General features: G+C 37.4%; 2 protein-coding genes and 1 long non-coding RNA gene across 4 annotated transcripts; 1 reads left to right on the top strand and 2 right to left on the bottom strand.

Moving 5' to 3' along the window:
- Positions 1-315: 315 nt before the first annotated feature.
- Positions 316-8,296, bottom strand: NUSAP1 (nucleolar and spindle associated protein 1). 2 transcript variants are annotated; one of them, XM_014058027.2, is made up of 12 exons: positions 8,099-8,296; positions 6,974-7,030; positions 6,510-6,680; positions 5,777-5,948; positions 4,832-4,927; positions 3,101-3,213; positions 2,863-2,928; positions 2,571-2,761; positions 2,041-2,222; positions 1,685-1,798; positions 1,290-1,380; positions 316-859 (listed from the first exon to the last, which is right to left on the bottom strand). In XM_014058027.2, exons 1-12 carry the CDS (start codon positions 8,189-8,191, stop codon positions 772-774), a joined length of 1,434 nt encoding a protein of 477 aa, XP_013913502.2. In that variant the 5' UTR covers positions 8,192-8,296; the 3' UTR covers positions 316-771. The 2 variants fall into 2 exon arrangements, with proteins under 2 accessions (XP_013913502.2, XP_087578547.1); XM_087722421.1 differs by lacking the exon at positions 316-859 and having other exon boundaries at positions 1,351-1,481.
- On the top strand, positions 8,232-18,545 carry OIP5 (Opa interacting protein 5). Its single transcript, XM_087722433.1, is given in 6 exon segments — positions 8,232-8,850; positions 11,697-11,763; positions 15,482-15,601; positions 17,341-17,422; positions 18,318-18,407; positions 18,409-18,545. Coding segments are annotated over 6 exon segments (906 nt in total). The 5' UTR covers positions 8,232-8,348; the 3' UTR covers positions 18,454-18,545.
- LOC148049702 (uncharacterized) lies at positions 11,537-12,652 on the bottom strand. Its single transcript, XR_015697644.1, has 2 exons — positions 12,095-12,652; positions 11,537-11,825 (listed from the first exon to the last, which is right to left on the bottom strand). It is a non-coding gene; the product is annotated as an uncharacterized LOC148049702 (long non-coding RNA).
- Positions 18,546-19,033: the final 488 nt, after the last annotated feature.

Here is a 19,033-nt window from a genome sequence, read left to right on the forward strand (position 1 = left end):
TGTCTGAAATAGGATAATTTAAGCCTCTGGGCTGATTTGTTTTGTGAGCTGGTTTAGTAGGTAAGAAGTTGATATATTTGAGTAAGAAGTACCAATATTTTAAATTTAAATGATCTCAATATGTACTATACTCCAATTGGGAAAAATAGAGGATAGGTTTTTATTTTTATCATAGACTTGGCTGCGGTAGCTTTTCTTTTTGACATGCTAATTAAATTAACAATTCAACTCTAAAAAGAAAAATCTAATCAGAATATATGTACAATGAAAAAAGTTTGATAAAAATTGACAACATACGATGAAGCTGTATAGTAGTAAAATTAAAATGAACTTTTATTTACAAACACAATTATTTTAATTAGGAATACATTAAGACAATTTTATAAAAAATGAAAAATGAGTTTAAAAATTGTTGTATGTCTAGAAGATTGAATTGCTTGATACAATAAACTTCAATCCAGTTGTTGAGAAATGTTTCCAGACAATTTGAGATATAGTTAAGGCATTCACTAAGCAGATTTGAAAAAAAGTAGAAATAGAGAGTAGAAAAATAGAGAAAAAAGATAGCTGCCCTTTTGAAAAGATAGCTAAGCCTTCTGAGACAATAGCATTAGCTACTGGAAAACATATAATAGTGCTAAGGTTCTATGTTCATATTAAAATAAGATTACTCAGTAGCTTAAGTATTTCAGCGCAAAGACAAGAATTATTTACAAGAAAGTAAAGATTTTCAATAGTAAGATTATTTACAGAACAATTTGAAAGTCAGCTTTAAGCAACAGTCAGCCGCCTCACTGTGTTAAGCTTTTGGTCTTTTCTTTGTTTTCTTCCTTGTATGTGTTTCTCCCGTCTCTCATCTCTGTTAAAGAAAACAAAAACAAAAAGAAGACAAAATAATGTTAGCATTAATACATAAATAAGTAAAATGAAGGCAAACTTAATTCAACTATTCAAAACTTCATGCAGTATGTTTTCTAGCTATTTGGCAGAAATCCTTGCCTTTTTCTCTTAATGACAGCAGTTGACAGGAACTTTTAAGAACCAACATATTGATTTTTAGATAGATAGATAGATAGATAGATAGATAGATAGATAGATAGATAGATAATCATCTAATAATTCAACTTCCTAGAATCTTGATTGATTGATAGATATATTTTTAGGGAATTTATATTGCCGCCTATTCACACATCGTGTCTCAAGGTGGCTTACATAATATAAAACCTGATATAAAAACAAAAAAAAACTAATAAAAGAAGAGTCAAATAATAAATTAGTACAATACTTGCCTGGTTTGAAGAGGTGGCTCTTTGTAGTATTTCTTGTGGGAATATAGTCTCTGGTGATTCTCCCCAGGGTGGTTCCATGGTTTCAGTTTTCCTATGTTAATGTAAGGAAAATGTCTCTCTCTTGTCTCTTTTCTGTTCTCATCAGGTAACACAAATAGCAAATATTTCCCTGTTTCTTTTGTGAGATTTTGCCTATGTGAGGCAAGTTAATACATAGCCAAGAAACATGATACTTAAGTAGATAGCCAAAAATAAACTTGTTTAAGAACAAACTCAAAAAACAAGGAAAAATCAAGGCAAGTTGCAGGTAATATCTGACTAAATTCTCAATTTATTTGCAACTGCTGATGTTTTCATGCTCTTTTACACTGAGTTATTTTTAAAACTATGCCTACCTTTGTGTGGCTGATAAGTAAGTGGTTTTGATAGACTTGCTTGTAGATCAAATACTGGTTTCTTGGTGCTTGTTGCTTCTACAGTCTGATTTACAATCTTGAAAGGAGTGACAGCTATAAGGAAAAACAATGTATTGATAATAAGCAACAAGACCAAACTTACTACTCATTTAACTTTTGAGTTTAACACTAGAATACAGCTTTTTTATACCATTGGTGCCAATTAGTATAGTATAAAATTACAAACTGGAAACAAAAGGAACATCATCTTGACTGTGTAAAGATTCTGTATCAATGTCCTCCAAACAATCACATGTAAATGGACTGCATGTTATTAATTATTTTGAAAAAGTTACCAGAATTTGTTGAAGTTTCTGTTGTCTGACAGTTTGTTGCTCCTCCTTTGAAGTCTTTGCTAGTTATACATTCACTACTTTTCTGATTATCTGGAGGGCAGTTTTTCAGAAATGAAGATTTCCTAGATGGAGTCTTGGTAAGGGAACGTTTCTCTTCATTGTCTTTTGTAGATTCAGAGAACCTAATAAAAACATAGCATTATAGTATTTAATGGCTCATAATTTTATATATGTTTTCTAATTAACTAGGAGAATATAAAAATAATGAAACATTTGAATATCCTGTCAGAGAAAACATTGGATTTAACTCAGAATTCTCTGTGTTTAAAACTTTTTGTAGATTCTACATTTAATCATTAATCATACATCATTTTTACACTGAGAAAATGAAAAAAAAGACTTAAGTCCAAACAATTTTAAGTGTTTTTGTTTATGAAAATATATAAATTTGGATTCTATGACTTTAAATTTGGCAATTCACACATTTCCACATGTAAGATATTTTTATTTAATGCCACATATAGTCTTACCTGACATTTATTTTAGTTGTAGAAAAGCTGGTTGAACTGAACGATGATTTTCCAGATAGAATACTTTTATTTGCAGTGCCAGGGGAATTGCGTTTTGAACGTCGCAGTTTTGTTGGAGTGCCTGTGGCAGAAAGCCCATTCTTTTGAGAAGGGTGACTTAATAAAATCCCTCTGGAACTGGAATGTACCTGCTAAGATGAGGGAGATTTCCACATTTTAGCATATGGTTTAATTGAAAGGAAATTCTGTTAAGAATTTTAATAAATTTTCTGTTAAGAAAATTTATCCTTACCTTTGAATTAGTATCTAGATTTTCTTTCTGGGAAGTCTTCAGAGACTTATTCTTCTTAGTCAGGATCTGCAATTAGAGACCTAGAATTTTTCCCCCTCTTATAAATTGCTCATAATAAAATACCACGGTGCTTTTAAAAACCAATGCTAGGCATGGAGATAAACAAATTGTCAAACAGAAGCAAAATCTGTTGAAAAATAGTACTGGTTTTCTTCTTTGCTGGAGAAATATCACTTACCTTGATCTCATTAACAGAATTGTTGAAATTACGCATCATTTTATTTTTCCTTTCAATGTATTCATCAATAGATAACATTTTGTTGAACTGTGCCTCATGAAGTTTCCTAAAATCTACAATATTGAAAAGTTTATTATTCAGATTTTTCTTATCTTTATTGCCAGTTCATTATAATATGCAGCTTAACATTAAGATTAATTGTAAATTGTAATTGTAAGTTTATTTATAGGCCGCCCTTTTCCCTGAGGGGACTCAGGGCGGCTTACAACTTGTGGGGAAGGGAATACAGACAGTGACATATAAAAACAGTACATAATTAAAATAGAAACAACTTTCTATTTAAATATTTACCTCATACTGAAACAAGAAAAGTCATATTTTAAAGTAATAGATTCATGGGCAAATGTTTTAAGGCAAACCCAAGAAGACATACAAGGCGGCAAATTTAGTTTTTAAACAAAGGAGTACACTTATTTTGGAATAATGTTTGTTTCAGCTCTGTTACGCATTCCAATTTAAATAATGTTATAAAATATAAGGCATATCAAAAGTTGACTCCCATAGCCTAGGGGTCCTGAACCCCTAGTCCGTAGACTGATACCCGTCTGTAGTATGCCCAGAACTGGTCTGTGGAAGTAAGCAAAGCTCCATCCACGCATGTGCAGGATCCAGGCAGCACACAAATCCAGCCTCCACTAGTCCACAGAAAAACCACCCTCAATGGAATCAGTCCTTGGCAGCCGAAAGGTTGGGGACTGCTCCCATAGGCCAATTACATTTCATTAACCTTTTAACAAAAAGCTATACTTTGGAATATTCGAATGTCATTTGCGAAATTAATAAGAAAGTATTTAGAACAAAGGGGCATCCAATTTGACAATTTGATATAATTTAGGCAATAATTGCCTGTGGGCCCTGACTTTGATATACCCTGTATATTGTCAAGTTTCAGTATATACTGTATATATTCTTTCCTTTTTTGCCATGAAATAACAGAATAAGAGTAGGAAGAGACCTTGGAAGTCTTCTAGTCCAACCTCCTGCTCAAGCAGGACACTTTATACCATTTCAGATAAATGATTGTCCAATCTCTTCTTAAAAACCTGCTATGATGGAGCACCCACCAACTCCTGGCAGCAAGCTATTCCACTGATTAATTGTTCTGCAGGAAATTTCTCCTTAGATCTAGGTTGGATCTCTCTTTGACAAGTTTCCATTTGTTACTTCTTGTCCAGCCCTCAGATGCTTTGAGAATAAGTTGATCCCTTCTTCTTTGTAGCAGCCCCTTAGACATTGGAAGACTGGTGTGATATCACCCATAGTCCTCATCTTTGTTAGACAAGACATATCCAGTTATTGCAATCATTCTTCATGTTTTAGCCTCCAGTCCCCTAATCATATTTGTTACTCTTCTCTGCAGTCTCAACATCCTTTTCTTCAGTTCACCCTATCTGCATACTGCTTTATTCTTTTTTGCTTTCACCAAAGGAAGGATAGAGGATAATGTGCAATAATATGCACTTATATATTATATGCATATGATCTATTTTTAAACAGAACATGATTAAAATGCCTATAAAGTAATTATTGTATTAATTTTTTTGGGGGGGGGGGGTTGTTCCTGCCTGTTGCTAAAAAGTTTCTAATGTAATATATTTTCCCATTTATTTTCAGTCTTTTGATTTATAAACAATCAAACATTCTGTACATAGTCATTATATTAACACATACCTGGGGTGGTAGAAATTATTCCTTTTCTTCCCAATTTAGTCTTGCTTCCTGCATTCATAGTTTTCTTTCCAGAAAGAGAATCCAGTAAAATTTCACCTGCAGTAAATATATGAAATAATCAAAAAGATTCATAAACTTCTCAAGTTGTAAGTTGGTCAAAGTTGGTTTTGCATATTCAGCAGTTATATTATTTCACTCAAGCTGCTAAGTTAAAAGGCAGAGGATACCAAGCCACAATTTTCTTGTCCTTGCTTAATGGCTGTATGGTGATTGGGACTGAATTTTTTACACTAAACAAAGCAGTCATTAGGTGAAATATCACGTGAAAGACCACTTGGCAAGAACGGCTCCAGTTCAGTCATTAGTCAAACATCTTACACGTTCTTGGGAAGAGTCAGTAGCTGCTTCAGCTGGGCATTCCTTGTCAGCAGGAGGAGGAAAATAAAGGCTGGAAGCAATGGAAATAGGAAGCAGTGGCAATAGGCAAGTGGGTGAAGCGCATATTGAGGTCCTAAATGCAGGCAAACTGCAAAGCACCCACATTTTGATCATGTGACTATGGGGGTACAACAGCCATAATTTCAAGGATTGGTCAAAACATTTCTTGAGCCGTAGTCATAATTTCAAAGTCACTGAACTAACAGTTAAAGGAGGACTACTTGTAGTAGGTGCTATCCTGCTTGAAATACAGGTTATCTAGTCGGAGCTAAAACACACCATTTGTAGTATCCAAACTTCCATCAGATTAAACGGATTGTTAGAGAGAGCAACACTGAATACTGTTGCTCTCAAGATTTTGTTCCCTTCAAACTATGTTCAGATTTTGAAAGTTCTATGTGGCTTTACATATGACAAAAGCAATTGAGAAAGATCTACATAAGTTGCCCACACATTTGTCCTAAATGACAATGTAAAACAAGTATTCTACTTATAAATGCAAATTACTTTCAACTCTGTTTTGCCTAGTGGAGTCTCTTTCTTTTCGCTGACTTGGAGTAACAAAGTCTTCTAAGTTTCTTGCTGTTTCACTGCTTTGTGATTGATCATTTTGGTTTATCTTCAGTATCTTTTCAAATCCTGCATCTGGGTTCCCGTCAGAATTTAGCGATATTGGAACCTGCAGTTCAAAAATATATGTCATGTGGAATTTTATATAAGCATAAAATGGTGAATAGGATCTTACATGTATGCAGGCTGTGACACCTCCCTCCAAGGCCTCCACTCCACATTCGTTGCATGAAATTCCCTCTTCCCATTTAATGATCTGGGATAGGTGTCCCTAAGCAATGTAGCTATGCTTTAAACAAATTGCTTAGTGATGGCATTCCCTGGCCCAATTGCCATCATAATCTAGTATCATCAACATATTCAAATATATTCAGGAAACCATATATTGGAACACAACCTAAAATTGAAATGTTTTGTTTGTGCTCCCAAATTTATCACATATAACCAGAAGAATAATTGGAAGCATATAATGGGTTTCACCTCAATTTTGTCACACAGGCAATGCAAGTGTATTCATATACAATTTCTATTCTATTAAGTACAGTGTCATTACAGTAATTATATTTCTATTTTATACTCTTCTGCCAGTTCTTGGTATTTACAATAAATCAATCAAACTGAAAAACTAAAAACTTTTATGCATCTTACAATTTTATATAATTAGCATCACCTCTTTCTCTGAATCCAGTTCCGTTTTTTCTTTAAGATTTTCTTGTGTAGTTGGCTGGGCATTATCTTCTTTCTGTTTTCTCTGCCTTTTGGTGATTTTGGATGAATTTATGGAAATATAACTGCCATTCTGTTCCTCAATATCTGTAGATGGGGATATCTTTTTGATATCCTACACAAAAGAAAGCAATTTTATGATTCTCTTATTTATTTCAGTGACAAACTGTAAGGTATTATTCAGTTAGCAACAGCCTATAAGCTGCTTGTTCATAGTAGTTTATGCCCCCAAACTGTTATGCTAAAGAAAATCAGATGACCTAGTAGACATGATCCATACCAGATGCATAGCCAGGCAGCTAAATAATGTGCTTTCATTATATGGAAGGAAGAAGAGTTACTCCATTTTAAGATACCATTGCTGGAAGATATAACGCTAATAAAATTGTCAAAATGTTGTGCCCTTACCGTATTTTCATTTTTTTCACAGAAGTGCTTCTTTAATGCACTTAACAGCTTGGCTGCCTACGAGAAAAATCATTTGAGAGCAATTATCAAAAAGGGCTGTTATAAATCAAGTCACTGCAACTAGACGTAAAAACCTGTAACACATTTGTGATATATTTGCCTCCACTTCAGCTGTCTCAAGGATGGGAACCTTGCCTTTCAGCATCACTTTTAGGTGCTTCCTAGCTGAGCTTCCAGTTTATCTTCTGATCACAACTCTCACAATTCTAGCTCTCACCAGCTAAAGGCACAGAATCTCTAATTTCAGCAGCATCTTTGGCCTTCTACAAAAGATGTAGGGAGCACAGTTGGATCAGGCCTTGGGAAACTCTTTGGAAAAAATAAACCCTATAGGCTAGGGAAATGACTAGACATTTTAACTGGACAAGTGAAATCCCATCCACCATCACACCCAGATTTCCATCAATTATTACCACAAAGGCAGGGAAGCAATCAAGATTACATTAAATCAATGTTTTTCAAACTTTGCAAGGGTTAGGAAGCATGGATATTCTCCATGCTGATTGGGAAATTCAGGGAATTGAAGACCACATAACTTATCATTGCCAAGTTTGAAAATACAGTACAGGTAGTCCTCACCTTACAAACACAATGAAGCCCAAAATTTATGTAGCTAAGTGAGAAATTTGTTAAGCGAGTTTTGACCCATTTTATGACTTTTCTTGCCACATTTGTTAAGTGATTCACATGACCAAGGGGATGCTGCAACGATCGTGTGAAAAGTGGTCATAAGTCACCTTTTCCAGCGCCGCTGTAACTTTGAACGGTTACTAAGCGAACTGTTGCAAGTCGAGGACTACCTGTACTACATCAGACTTGTTCAGTGAACGGACTACTCGCATAATAAAGTCCAAGTAGTCTACCGAAGACACAATCCTGCAACGGCAGGATGCACGACTCGCATCACGTCCATTTCCAAGTTTGGTTCGAGGCGGGAACCTATCAAGACGTCCCTCGCTCAAAAGGGCTGGTCGGGAACCCGCTGTCCCAGCTCGCTACTTTCGATACATCTCTAAACCCAATGCTTTTGCTCCCTCCCTCTCGCCTGGCCAGCCCACGGCTCACCTTGAGATTAGCCTTTAACCCCGCCGACTTGGCCAGGCACTGCAATTCGCTGTATTTGAGCGCCTCCAACTGAGACGATGAGAGGACCTCCATAACTGGCACGTAGACGTCCAACACTCAATTCCCTCTTCGCGGAGACACTGAACTTCAACCGCCAAGCGCCTCTTCGGTCCCGCCTCTATTTTCAAACCTCCCAATCGTGGCGAGGTCTCTGCGCATCCCTTTCTGGTAAAGCCAATCAGATCCCAGGATGAAAACGGGGCGGTTTTGTTTTCCCAGAAACCTGGCCGAAAGCTTCAGTGCTCGAATTCCCGCAATTCGATTAGGTAAAAGCGAAAGACGAACAGGCGTCTTCTGCAATGAGCGAGGAGAAGGCGGGGGGCGGACCTTGCTAACCACTTCACACGAGCTCAAGGGGATGCCAATCAGCGCAGTAAGAAGGCGGGAGTTATATTTGAATCGTTGGTGGGAGGCCGTGATGTCTGTACGGAAGAAACTGCGGCTTCTGTTTGAGGAGCCCCAGGTGGGCGGCACAATCACGGTAGAGCGGCCCGAACCCGTGACGTGGCCCAGTTGCCAAGCCCAGCGAAGCGCACCGAAGCAGGGGAGCCGCGGGGAGCCAGTCCCGGGCGCTCGGGGACTCAGGCTGGAGGACTGCATGGTCTATCAATGCCGGCGCTGCCGGGTCGTATTAGGAGACTCGCTCCACTTGTGCGCGCAGGAGGAGAAGCTCCGCCTTTTTGTTTGTTTCAGTGAGTTGGTCGGATGTTTTGAATAAACACACTAAAGTCGAACTGCCAGGCGGTGCGAATCGGCGAAGTTTCAAGGGGCACCGAAACTTAGGCAGGAAAATGCGAATCGATCTGCTCCAAGGATGCCTATGGGGCTCTCGCTGGCTAGGACATACACGTGTTGTGCTTGTTAAGTATGAAACGGTCCCGAAAGTGGAAGGGTGTGTGTGTAAGAGCAAAACATCGTACTTGATTTAGACGCGTTTTCCTCTAATTAATTAGCATAGTGATTTGTTCGTCACTTTTGCACCTGTAGAATTTGGCTAAGTGCTGAGCCTTGAAACCGATTTTCTCAGAAATTTGCTATGATTGTGTTCAGTAATGTGAACTGAGGTGTGGCATATTTGGCACTGGTAGCCAAATAAGCGGCTGATCTATGCATTCCAAAGTGTTTGTTTAGTTACTTGACCATTTCACCGTCATCGTAAATGACAAGAATCGTGGAATTTCAACTGTATAACTTCTTGTGTCACAATACTGAGACTGATTGTATCCTTCGGATCAAAACAATAGGCCCTTAATGTGATAATAGAACTCCCATAAATTTTAGGGGGTAAATATAAATACTTATATTTTGAACACTTGATGGATGAGCGACAAACAGTCTTGCCTACCCTACTTTAATTATTTAGAATTTAAATTTAGGGCATTCCAAACAAAGGATTCTAAATCAAATCTTTTTCTCCTTAGATAGACATGCATGTTTTATTTCATACACATGCTTATTCTAAAGGAGATCCTTACACTAATTCAAAGAGATTAGTTGGGTAATGTGTAACTGCACTAATTATTACAACTTAGTATTTGGTTCATATATTTTGATTCTTTGATTTTAGCTTGATACATGATCCATTATACATTTATTCATTCAGTTTGTATAGCTGCTGATTTCTGAGTCGCCAATGAACAATCATCTAAATACTTAACCAGTTAAACACAATATAAAAATAATTAAAAAGAAACATTAGCGCCCCAAAGATAGGATAACCCATAGGTATCAACATAACAAGAAAAGGGAGCCCTCCAAATACTCAGGACCTCAGGCTCAAGCCAAGTTTCAAGGTCTTCCAAAAGGCCAGTAGGTTCAGGCCATCTGAATCTCAGGAAGAAGTATGTTACAAAGGACAGGTACTACCAGAGAAAGGTTATATCTCCTATTTCCCACCAGCTGACATTATTTGGCGGACAGAATCTGGAGTATGTTCAACCTGCATGTATAGATGGACTGGATTGAATAGGTAGATACAACTGGGAGAAAATAATCCCACAGGTAGCCTAGTCCCAAGCCATGAAGGGCTTTAAAGGTGACAGCCATCTGTTAGATGAGATCTCTGAACCTCTGAACAAAATCTTTCAGAGCTCTTGAGCCCAGGGGAACTACCAGAGGACTGGAAAAGAGTTGTTGTGGTTTCAATTTTCAAAAAGTGGGGGAAAAAGAGTCTCCAGAAAGCTACAGACCAATCGGCTTGCTATCAATACCTGGGAAAATCCTGGAAAAGATAATCAAACAAGCAGATTTGTGAGCACCTTAGAAATGAACAAGGTCATTACCAGATGTCAGCATGGGTTTGTTAAAAACATGTCACACCAAATAAACCTTATTGCCTTCTTTGATAAAGTGACTCAATTAGTGGACCAAGGAAATAGAATCAATATAGTATACTTAGACTTCAGTAAAGTATTTGATAAAGAGGAGCACAGCCTACTTGGTAAGATAGAATGTGGGATAGATAGTATCACCACCAGATGAAGTTGCAGTTGGCTGACCAGCCACACTCAGGTGTGTAGTCCTCAATGGACTTACATCTACATGGAGAGAAACATGCAGTGGGGTACCTCTGTCTTGGACCCAGTGCTGTTCAATAGCTTCATAAAAGACCTAGATGAGGGAATTGAAAGGGTGCTCATCAAATCGTGGATGTTACTAGGCTGGGGGGAATGGCTAACACTTGGAAGATAGATCGAGGTTTGGAATGATCTTGACAGATTTGAGTATTGGGCCATATCCAACAATGGATTTCAATAGTGAAAAAAGCAAGGTCCTCACTTAGGAAAAACCAGGTGCACAGGATAGACAATACCTGGGTCAACTGTTGTGCCTGTGAGAGGACTACTGCACTACCATAGTGAGTCCACATTTGGAATACCATTATGATACTTTAAAAAAATGTTGCAGGCCCAGATAGAGTGGAGAGAACGGCAACAAAAATAAGTGTTTGGAGCTAAATCATGCCATGAATAGCTAAGAGAACTAGATATGTTTAGCCTAACAAAGCGAAGGCTTAATGGAAACCTTGCAGCAGTCTTCGCTTGAATACTTGAAGGGTTGTCACAGAGGAGGGGGTTAATTTATTCTTCATAGCACCTGAGGGCAGGACAAGAAGCAAAGGGTGAAAGCTCATCAGAGAGAACCTACCTGGAAAGGCCTTTCAATATATTTGGAAGGGAAAGTTTATTCAGGTATAGGGACAGTGTATGACATCCAAAGGTCATGTGGTATATGTGTGTCATCTATCAATAGCTATCTCTTTTCTTGCAACACAAGAGGCTAGAAAGATTGTGGGCTGTTTTGTTTGATTGGGTTTTGTTTTAGGTTTTTTTTTTTTTGCAAAATCAAAAAATATAGTTGCCTAAACTAAGAAGTAAAAGTTTTGGAAACCTTTTTATTGCTAATAGCAAGACATAAGGTTGGTCAATTCTTACTACAAAAATGATCCCCACAAGTGGATTCTCCACTTGTGGGAAACACTAAGACAAAAAATATGTTTGTATTGCTGATATTCCAGTGCTGCCCTTATTTTCTACAGAGGTCACAAACAATGTTGTTGTGGAAGACAACTTGATGGTCTGTGTTGAAGGAGACCTCATTGGTTGGTGGGTATCTTTTTGAAAACTTTCCAATGTATTCTTGTGATTTCATTAAGTATTTTGAATGCCTGTAAGACAACAATGTAACCTTAAAATACATGCATATTTTTTTTAACCAAACACCTCAAAATATGCCAAGAGAAAGCATATTTGCCTTTACTCTAGAAATTGTCCACCTTTATCATATTTAAAATAACATGCTTAAATTTCAAATGCTCTATCTGACTTTACATATAGAGTTTTTCCCATAGAACTTATGTAACATATTTCATTGACAGTGTGGTTGCTAATATTCTTCATTTTTTGAATGTTCATCTCCCCTAGAGTTCATCCTTACCTGGTAACCATTTTTTAATATCATGTCTTCATGAAATTGTCTGTGTCATATCCAGCCAAAAACGGCCATATATGAACATTGTCTTCATCTATTCCACTTTTAAAGTCATATTTTACATATTCAGACATAAATTCTTGCCAAATAGATCTTACCTAGCATTCTTTACTGACAATATGGTTGCTAATATTCTTAATATAACACCACTGCTCCATGAGCTGCATTGGCTGCCAGTCTGCTTCCAAATGTAATTCAAGGTGTTGGTAATCACCTTCATGGGATGGGTCCAGGTTACTTGAGGGACCATCTCATCTCAAAGGGATGGACTGGCCCCATCCGTGCCAGCAGAAGAGGCATGCTGTGGACCTGTCAGCTTGATTATTTCAGCGGGAGGGATCCAGGAAAATGGCCACCTCTGCCATTTCACCTGCTCTGTGGAACATCTTGCCCCTGGTATGAGGTGGGCCCTGGCCCTCTGAAAGAACCTAAAAACCTTGCTCTGCCAGTTAATTTAGGGCCCCAGAGGCTGAGTATCACTGTGGAGGTGGTTGATCAATTAACAACTGATCCCCCCTCCCAAATCTTTTAATTGGATTGCAATGTTCTGAATTTTATATTAACTTGTGTTTTTAGTTTATATCGCTTTTTAATTTTTTAATGATTGTAAGTGGCTCAAAGTTACCTTGAGGTAAGATGGACGGGCCACTGATAAATTTTATAAATAAATAAACAAATAATCTGGTTTACATTAATCAGCGATGGACATTCTCCCTCTGCTCTGGTGTTGAGATGTGCCCTCCATGGTTGCTATAGTTGCAGGAGACAGTGGCCTGCATCACTGCTTTCTGAAGCACTTGCCAAGCTTGTCAGCTCCTTATAAACATAGGCTTAGTGTTTTAAAGTTAGGTGAGTTTAGCATGTGTCTATAATTCTTGAACTGTTTACTATTTCTGTTGGGTTCCTCATGAAAATTGGTTTTTTTGCCAATAATATGATGGGCAGTTCAGTAGAGGTCTTGGTCAGTGCCTGGAATGGACTCATGGGCATCAACCCATACTCATGGATTTGGCTGGATTATACATCAGCTGTAAAAAGCAAGAGAGTAATATAAAAAAAAATAAAAGTCCCAAATGAATGAAAATACTGATTGATGTTCGATGGTTGCAAATTCATTTACAAGTGCAGAACCAAGAGCTAATTACCCATGAGGCTCAAAATACACAGACTGTATTTATGTTGCCCTCTTCTGTCATGATATCTTTATATGTTATGTTTCTTGTCCAATTAAATAAACTCGGATGCGTTAAGGCCTCTAATGGTGCCAACCAACACGGAACCCTAAGATAATATTTTTTCCTCATTTTTTCCCAGACCCCCATCAAAATCTTCCGAATATAATGTCCCATGAAGTACCTATGGGGGGTGTCTCTTTCTTGCCAGAGGGAGGCATGCCATCCCTGGGGGAGGTCATGTCCCTCTATAGCCAATAGGCGCCTTCTATTCAACATCACCCAATCTTTCACCCATGTCATGATTGCTGCGTTATAGTATGCTTCCCAGTTGGGTACTCCGAAGCCTCCCAGTTCTCTGCGTTTTTGTAAAGTTTGGGCTTTGATTCGTGCTTTCTTGCCTTGCCATATAAACTGTGTCATTTGTCCAATTTAGTTGGTGCCGTTTGAAACAAAAACAAAAATTTTGATAATACATATGTCTTGACTGTCGCGATCCTGCCCATCAGAGACAATTGTTTGCTATTCCAATTAGTCATATCTTTGGATACCTGTTGTAGCAATTTCATATAGTTATCTACCTTGATAGAGGAACATCTCTCCGTCAGCCAAATTCCCAAATATTGTACTTTGTGGGCCATGTTGATCCCTAACAGGCTTTGTACTTCCCTTTTCTGGTTCAGAGTCATATTTTTAATTAACAGTTTTGTCTTCTCTTTGTTTATACGTAGCCCCGCTATCCTACCGTACTCCTCTATTTTACATAAAAGTTGTATCCCAGACGCCATAGGGTCCTCCAGGATAAAAACAAGGTCATCGGCGAAAGCCTGGACCTTGAATTCCTGAGCTTTAACTCGTAACCCTTTAATTTGTGTATTGCTTCTCACTATTCTAAGAAGGGGTTCTAATGTGAGGATAAACAGTAGGGGGGATAGCGGGCATCCTTGTCTTGTGCCTTTACCAATCACAATGTCACCCGCCTCTTCTCCGTTTACCAATATTGGAATTAGAGCAACAGGGCAGGAATTTGGAATGGTGGGAATATTTACAGGTTAGAAACAGGTTTAAAAGTGATAAGGCACGTTTCGGGATCTACCCAAACCCTCAGGGGCTAGATAAGATCTTGTTTGGTGGAGACAAAAAAATGTTATCGAAGATCTACCAATTTTTGACCTGCCAAGATACTAATGAAGAGATGGACAAAAGCCTTCTAACAGTATGGGAGAGAAACCTAGGTTATGAAATTGAAATGGGCAAATGATGGGATCTATGGAGTAAGACCATTAAACTTACAACTTCTACTGCATTCAAAGAAAACATATACAAGATGGTTTATAGGTGGCACTTCCCCCCAACGAGATTAGCTAAGATGTTTCCTGGGTTATCTCCATTGTGTTGGAAATGTGGAAGAAAGGATGGCACATTCTACCATATTTGGTGGTCCTGTACTGAGGCCACGAAATATTGGAAAAGGATTAAAAAATGGTTAAAAGAGGTTACCGGGGCAAACATTGAATGGAGACCTGAGAACCTGTTACTAAGCATCAAACCAGATAACATAAGCAGTTCAATATGGCATTTGAGCCTGCATATAATTGTGGCCGCAAGAATAACCTATGCACAACTTTGGAAATCCACCACTATACCGCCGGAAGATGCTTTAATTAAAAAGATCTACGAATGTGCAGAAATGGACAGAATGACGGGTTGGCTGAGGGACAAAGGAGAAACAGAACATTATCTTAGCTGGAACCTATGGTATATGTGGGCGACTAGGAGAACAGCAGGGACTTAAAATGGGGAAAGTTAACATAGGTACCGTAATAGATCCCTGAATCTTGCAATGAGAAGATGTGGCTTAGAGACCTAATAATGAGGAAAGAAAGAAAAACCGGGCTGTGAATGACTGTCACCGTGGGGGGGGGAGGGGGGTTGTATGTTTAAAACGGCATTTGTATCTGTATGTTCTACTTTATATTGTTATGTATGATTTGTCTTGCTTATGTCGTTGTATTTATGTCGCTGTATTGTTTTTTCCGTTTTTTTTAAAGGTAATAATGTTTAATAAAAATTATATTTTAAAAAAAATACACAGACTGTAAAGATTTATGGAACATAATCTGAAATGTTTAACTGATTTTATGTTTTCTTTTTCTTCCAGCACCTACAACACATTGCGTTGTCAGTCCTGTCAACTAGACATGGGCTTTGTCCTCTATAGTGCAAAGTCACTGGCTTACCTGCGAGGCCTCTTCTGTCTTTTTAAGGACAAAATCACATGGTTAGTGTTCTTCAAATGCATATTGAATTATGTTGGTATATATGTATTAATGTAAAGGGTAACCTCATGACTGATATAAAATATGGTCAAGTTTAGATACAGAATTGAAGTCTTTGATAAAAGGTATCTAGAATGCTTAAGATCTGATGTATTTCAAAAAGGCCACCATCTTCCTTGTTTTGGCTGTTAGTATCATGTATATGCAGTCTTTGGCTGTTATATCAAAATATTTAGTTATTCTGTACCAAAATAATTTTTTTCAATGTTCATCTCACCAAGATCATCCTTAACTGGTCATAATTTTTTGATGTCATGTGCTTAGAAAGTTGTTCCTCATCCCATATCCAACCCCAAACAGACTTATATAAAAATTGTCTTTAGCTGTTCAAGTTTTAAAGTTATATTTTGAACCAGATTCAGATTTTCCAATAGAACCTATCTAGCATACTTCATTGATAACATGGTTGCTAATATGAATGGACCTGGGTTAGTTTAGTCAGCTATGGATATACTTCTGCTCTGGCCATATTATGGCTACAGGAAAGACAGAGGCACCAGCCTGCAGTGCTAGACATTTGTCTAGAATAGTGATTCCTAACCGTTTTTTGGGCATGCCCCACCTAAGCATCTCTAAAATCCTGATGACAGCCCCCTACCCCCACCCCATGACATATAATTCTTACTTTACTCAAAAAGTGAACTCTACTCACACAGAGGAAGCCTAAAAGGACACTAACAACATTCAAATTCAAATTGGAAGATTCAAATTGCCCCCATTAAAAATCAAATTGCCGCCCTGTGGGGCATGGGCCCCATGTGGGGAACCCCTGGTCCAGAAATAGAATTCTCTTAAAGTTCTGATCCTGTACTGTGTAGTTTAAACCATCACTGGATGCCTTACATCAGGACGTCAAACTTGATTTCATTGAGGCCACAGCAGGGTTGTGTTTGATCTTGAAGGGCTGGGGTGGTGGTAATGTGTGGCCAGGGGTGGGCGTGGCCAGGGTGGGCATTTGACCACAGGGTCAAGATGCAATTTTCCCTTCTTTCTTTCCACGGTTCTTTACTATAACCATTTTCCTATCTCTTCTACCAGATATTACTAGCAAACATTTATTATTCTTCATACTCCACTAAACTTTTTATTTCTAAATTTATACCTCATTGTTTAATAGTAAATTGCTTTTCCAGGCAGAAAGGCTAATAATAAAAACTCAGTAGCATAAATAACATGATAAAACAGCACAGGTAAATTTCCAGGATAGTAAATAGAAATGGCTGTCAATTATAGATTGTTGAGGGTAGATTAAATGGATCTACTGTCAACTTGCAAAGCATTCCTGACCTGCTCTCAAGTTGCCATAAGCAGGGGTATGGAAAAACCGAGCCTCACAGCTGCATGGAGGATCTTGTATTTCAGTCAAAACAAAGCACATTCCAGCGGCAACGTCAAGGCCATCTCCAGGGGGACCCACAGTGGCTGGAGGGAGGGACTTCTACAACCCACGAAATTGCCTCATTGGGAATGTGACTGACGACACTTCTTGTGGGCGGGAGGAAGCAGGGTCAGAGCCAAGGCGCAAATTAAGTGAGATCAGAGTTGGCTTCACTAGGTTCGTGCCAACATGAAGCTCCTAATCAATAACTGGATTTCTTTTGAATTTAATGGTTAAGCACTGTAAACTGTTTATTTTCTTTTTAATGAGTCAATATTAAAATATTTTTAACATTGTTTTTAGTTACTTGCTACAAACTACCGCTACAGTAGAAGCTTCAAAAGTAACCTGTCCTGTTGTGAGCCTAAAGGAACATGTAGCGAAAGTAAGTGTTTTCTGGCTTTAGTTTTTTTAAATCTATAGCTGTAGAAATTGGAATTTATTTGTATTTATTTAATTTATATTTATACTGTGCTTTATATTTATATGATTTATATTTATACTATAAGGAATGAAAAAAGATTATAGTAGAAAACATACAAGGCACTCTATCCTCTATTTAGTTTCTTTGGGTTTTGCCACGAGCAATAATAGACCAGAAATTGTTTTATGTGTAGATAGGTCAGCATTAAAAAAATTGGGTGGAAGGATTATGCTACAGTGGATCGCAAATGGCATGGATCATATTGGAACAGACCAGGCTTAACTAGCTAATGGTGACTTCATGGCAAATTCTAATGTATAACTGTTTACTTTTCCATGCAATGTCCATTATCTAAAGATTCTTGTAGAACTATAATATGAATCATAATGTTAGTTCAGGATTGGAAAGCCTATGGGGTTGAAGTACTATGGCAATTTTTTTACCCAAAGGGAGCAGAGTTTATTGTCTCCCACCCCAAATTAAAGACTGGTTCCAATGGTTTAAGGATGGAAGGAAGAATGAAGAACTCTCACTTCCTTTCCCAATGTTCTAGTAACATTACTTCAGTGAGTGACCCTAGAAAAGTAGATGACTGAATTGCATTCCTCTCAGATGTTGCTCAGCTGTGCTTCTTCAGTTTAATTAATTCGTATTTGACACTAAAATTCTCATATTGCTATATTATGCAGTTGAATACTGAAGGTATTAAAAGAAAGAATTCCATTTCTGCAGTATTGCTTATATGAATATTTTTAAGTTACAACATAACACTGGTCATTTTAGAAGTATTTGTAAACAGTCAAATTGCTTGATATTCTGTACTATATTCTTTTTACACTTAGTTCTTTGTTTGTAGTTAAAAAAGAGTCTTGTACAAGTTCATATGCGCATAGAATTGCTAATTAAGAAACTAGAAGAATTCAATCAACGAAGGATTACATGTGAGGAGAGCTGTAAAGGAAGACCATATGGATACACAGATTGAAAGCTGAACAGTTAACTTTTTAGAGTTGTCTATCTCAACTAATAGTTTTACAATAACTTGTTTTTGTAACTGAAAATTTAAATTAATATGGCTTTAGAATGGCAAATTGGTAATACACAATTGTTTCCTTTTCTAGCACGCTCAAGGGCATATAGTATTTGTGCATGAACAGTTATCCCAAATCATTTAACTTCTACATGTAAATATTTCTATTTACTCTAACAAAAATCTTTAAACATTGTATAACTGCCCTAAGATTGCATTGGAAACTGGATAGTCTAGCTGAAAAAAATAAACATTTACTTTGTACATTCCTTTAAGTTATCTTGTTTTTTTTACATTTGAGAAAGATATGTTCTCAGGACTCAGCTATAAATTGTGGACAGTAACATTAAAATTGATCAAAAAGTGAAACATTTTAAATTCTAGATTAACATTTTACCAGAAACATTTTAATTATCAAACTACCAAAAGTAACAATTTTTGAGGAAATAACCCTTTTTAATTATGGACAAACCATTACAAAGTCACTAATGTGCATTGTAATGTGTTCGTTATGTGTTCCTTTTTGTCAGAAGGCTTACAGC

The sequence above is a fragment of the Thamnophis sirtalis genome, unplaced genomic scaffold, assembly GCF_051295495.1.
Source record: "Thamnophis sirtalis isolate CommonGarterSnake01/CBP01778 unplaced genomic scaffold, rThaSir2_p1.2 scaffold_1, whole genome shotgun sequence".
NCBI lineage: Eukaryota > Metazoa > Chordata > Lepidosauria > Squamata > Natricidae > Thamnophis > Thamnophis sirtalis.

What these genes read in the sequence shown, in the direction of transcription:
- NUSAP1 (XM_014058027.2), bottom strand. Translation starts at nt 8,191, where the DNA reads ATGGAGGTCCTCTCATCGTCTCAGTTGGAGGCGCTCAAATACAGCGAA. An exon ending in AATAATTTCTACCACCCCAG is followed by an intron (nt 3,214 to 4,831) that starts GTATGTGTTAAT and finishes TCAATATTGTAG; the next exon opens with ATTTTAGGAAACTTCATGAG. An exon ending in ATCTAGATACTAATTCAAAG is followed by an intron (nt 2,762 to 2,862) that starts GTAAGGATAAAT and finishes CCCTCATCTTAG; the next exon opens with CAGGTACATTCCAGTTCCAG.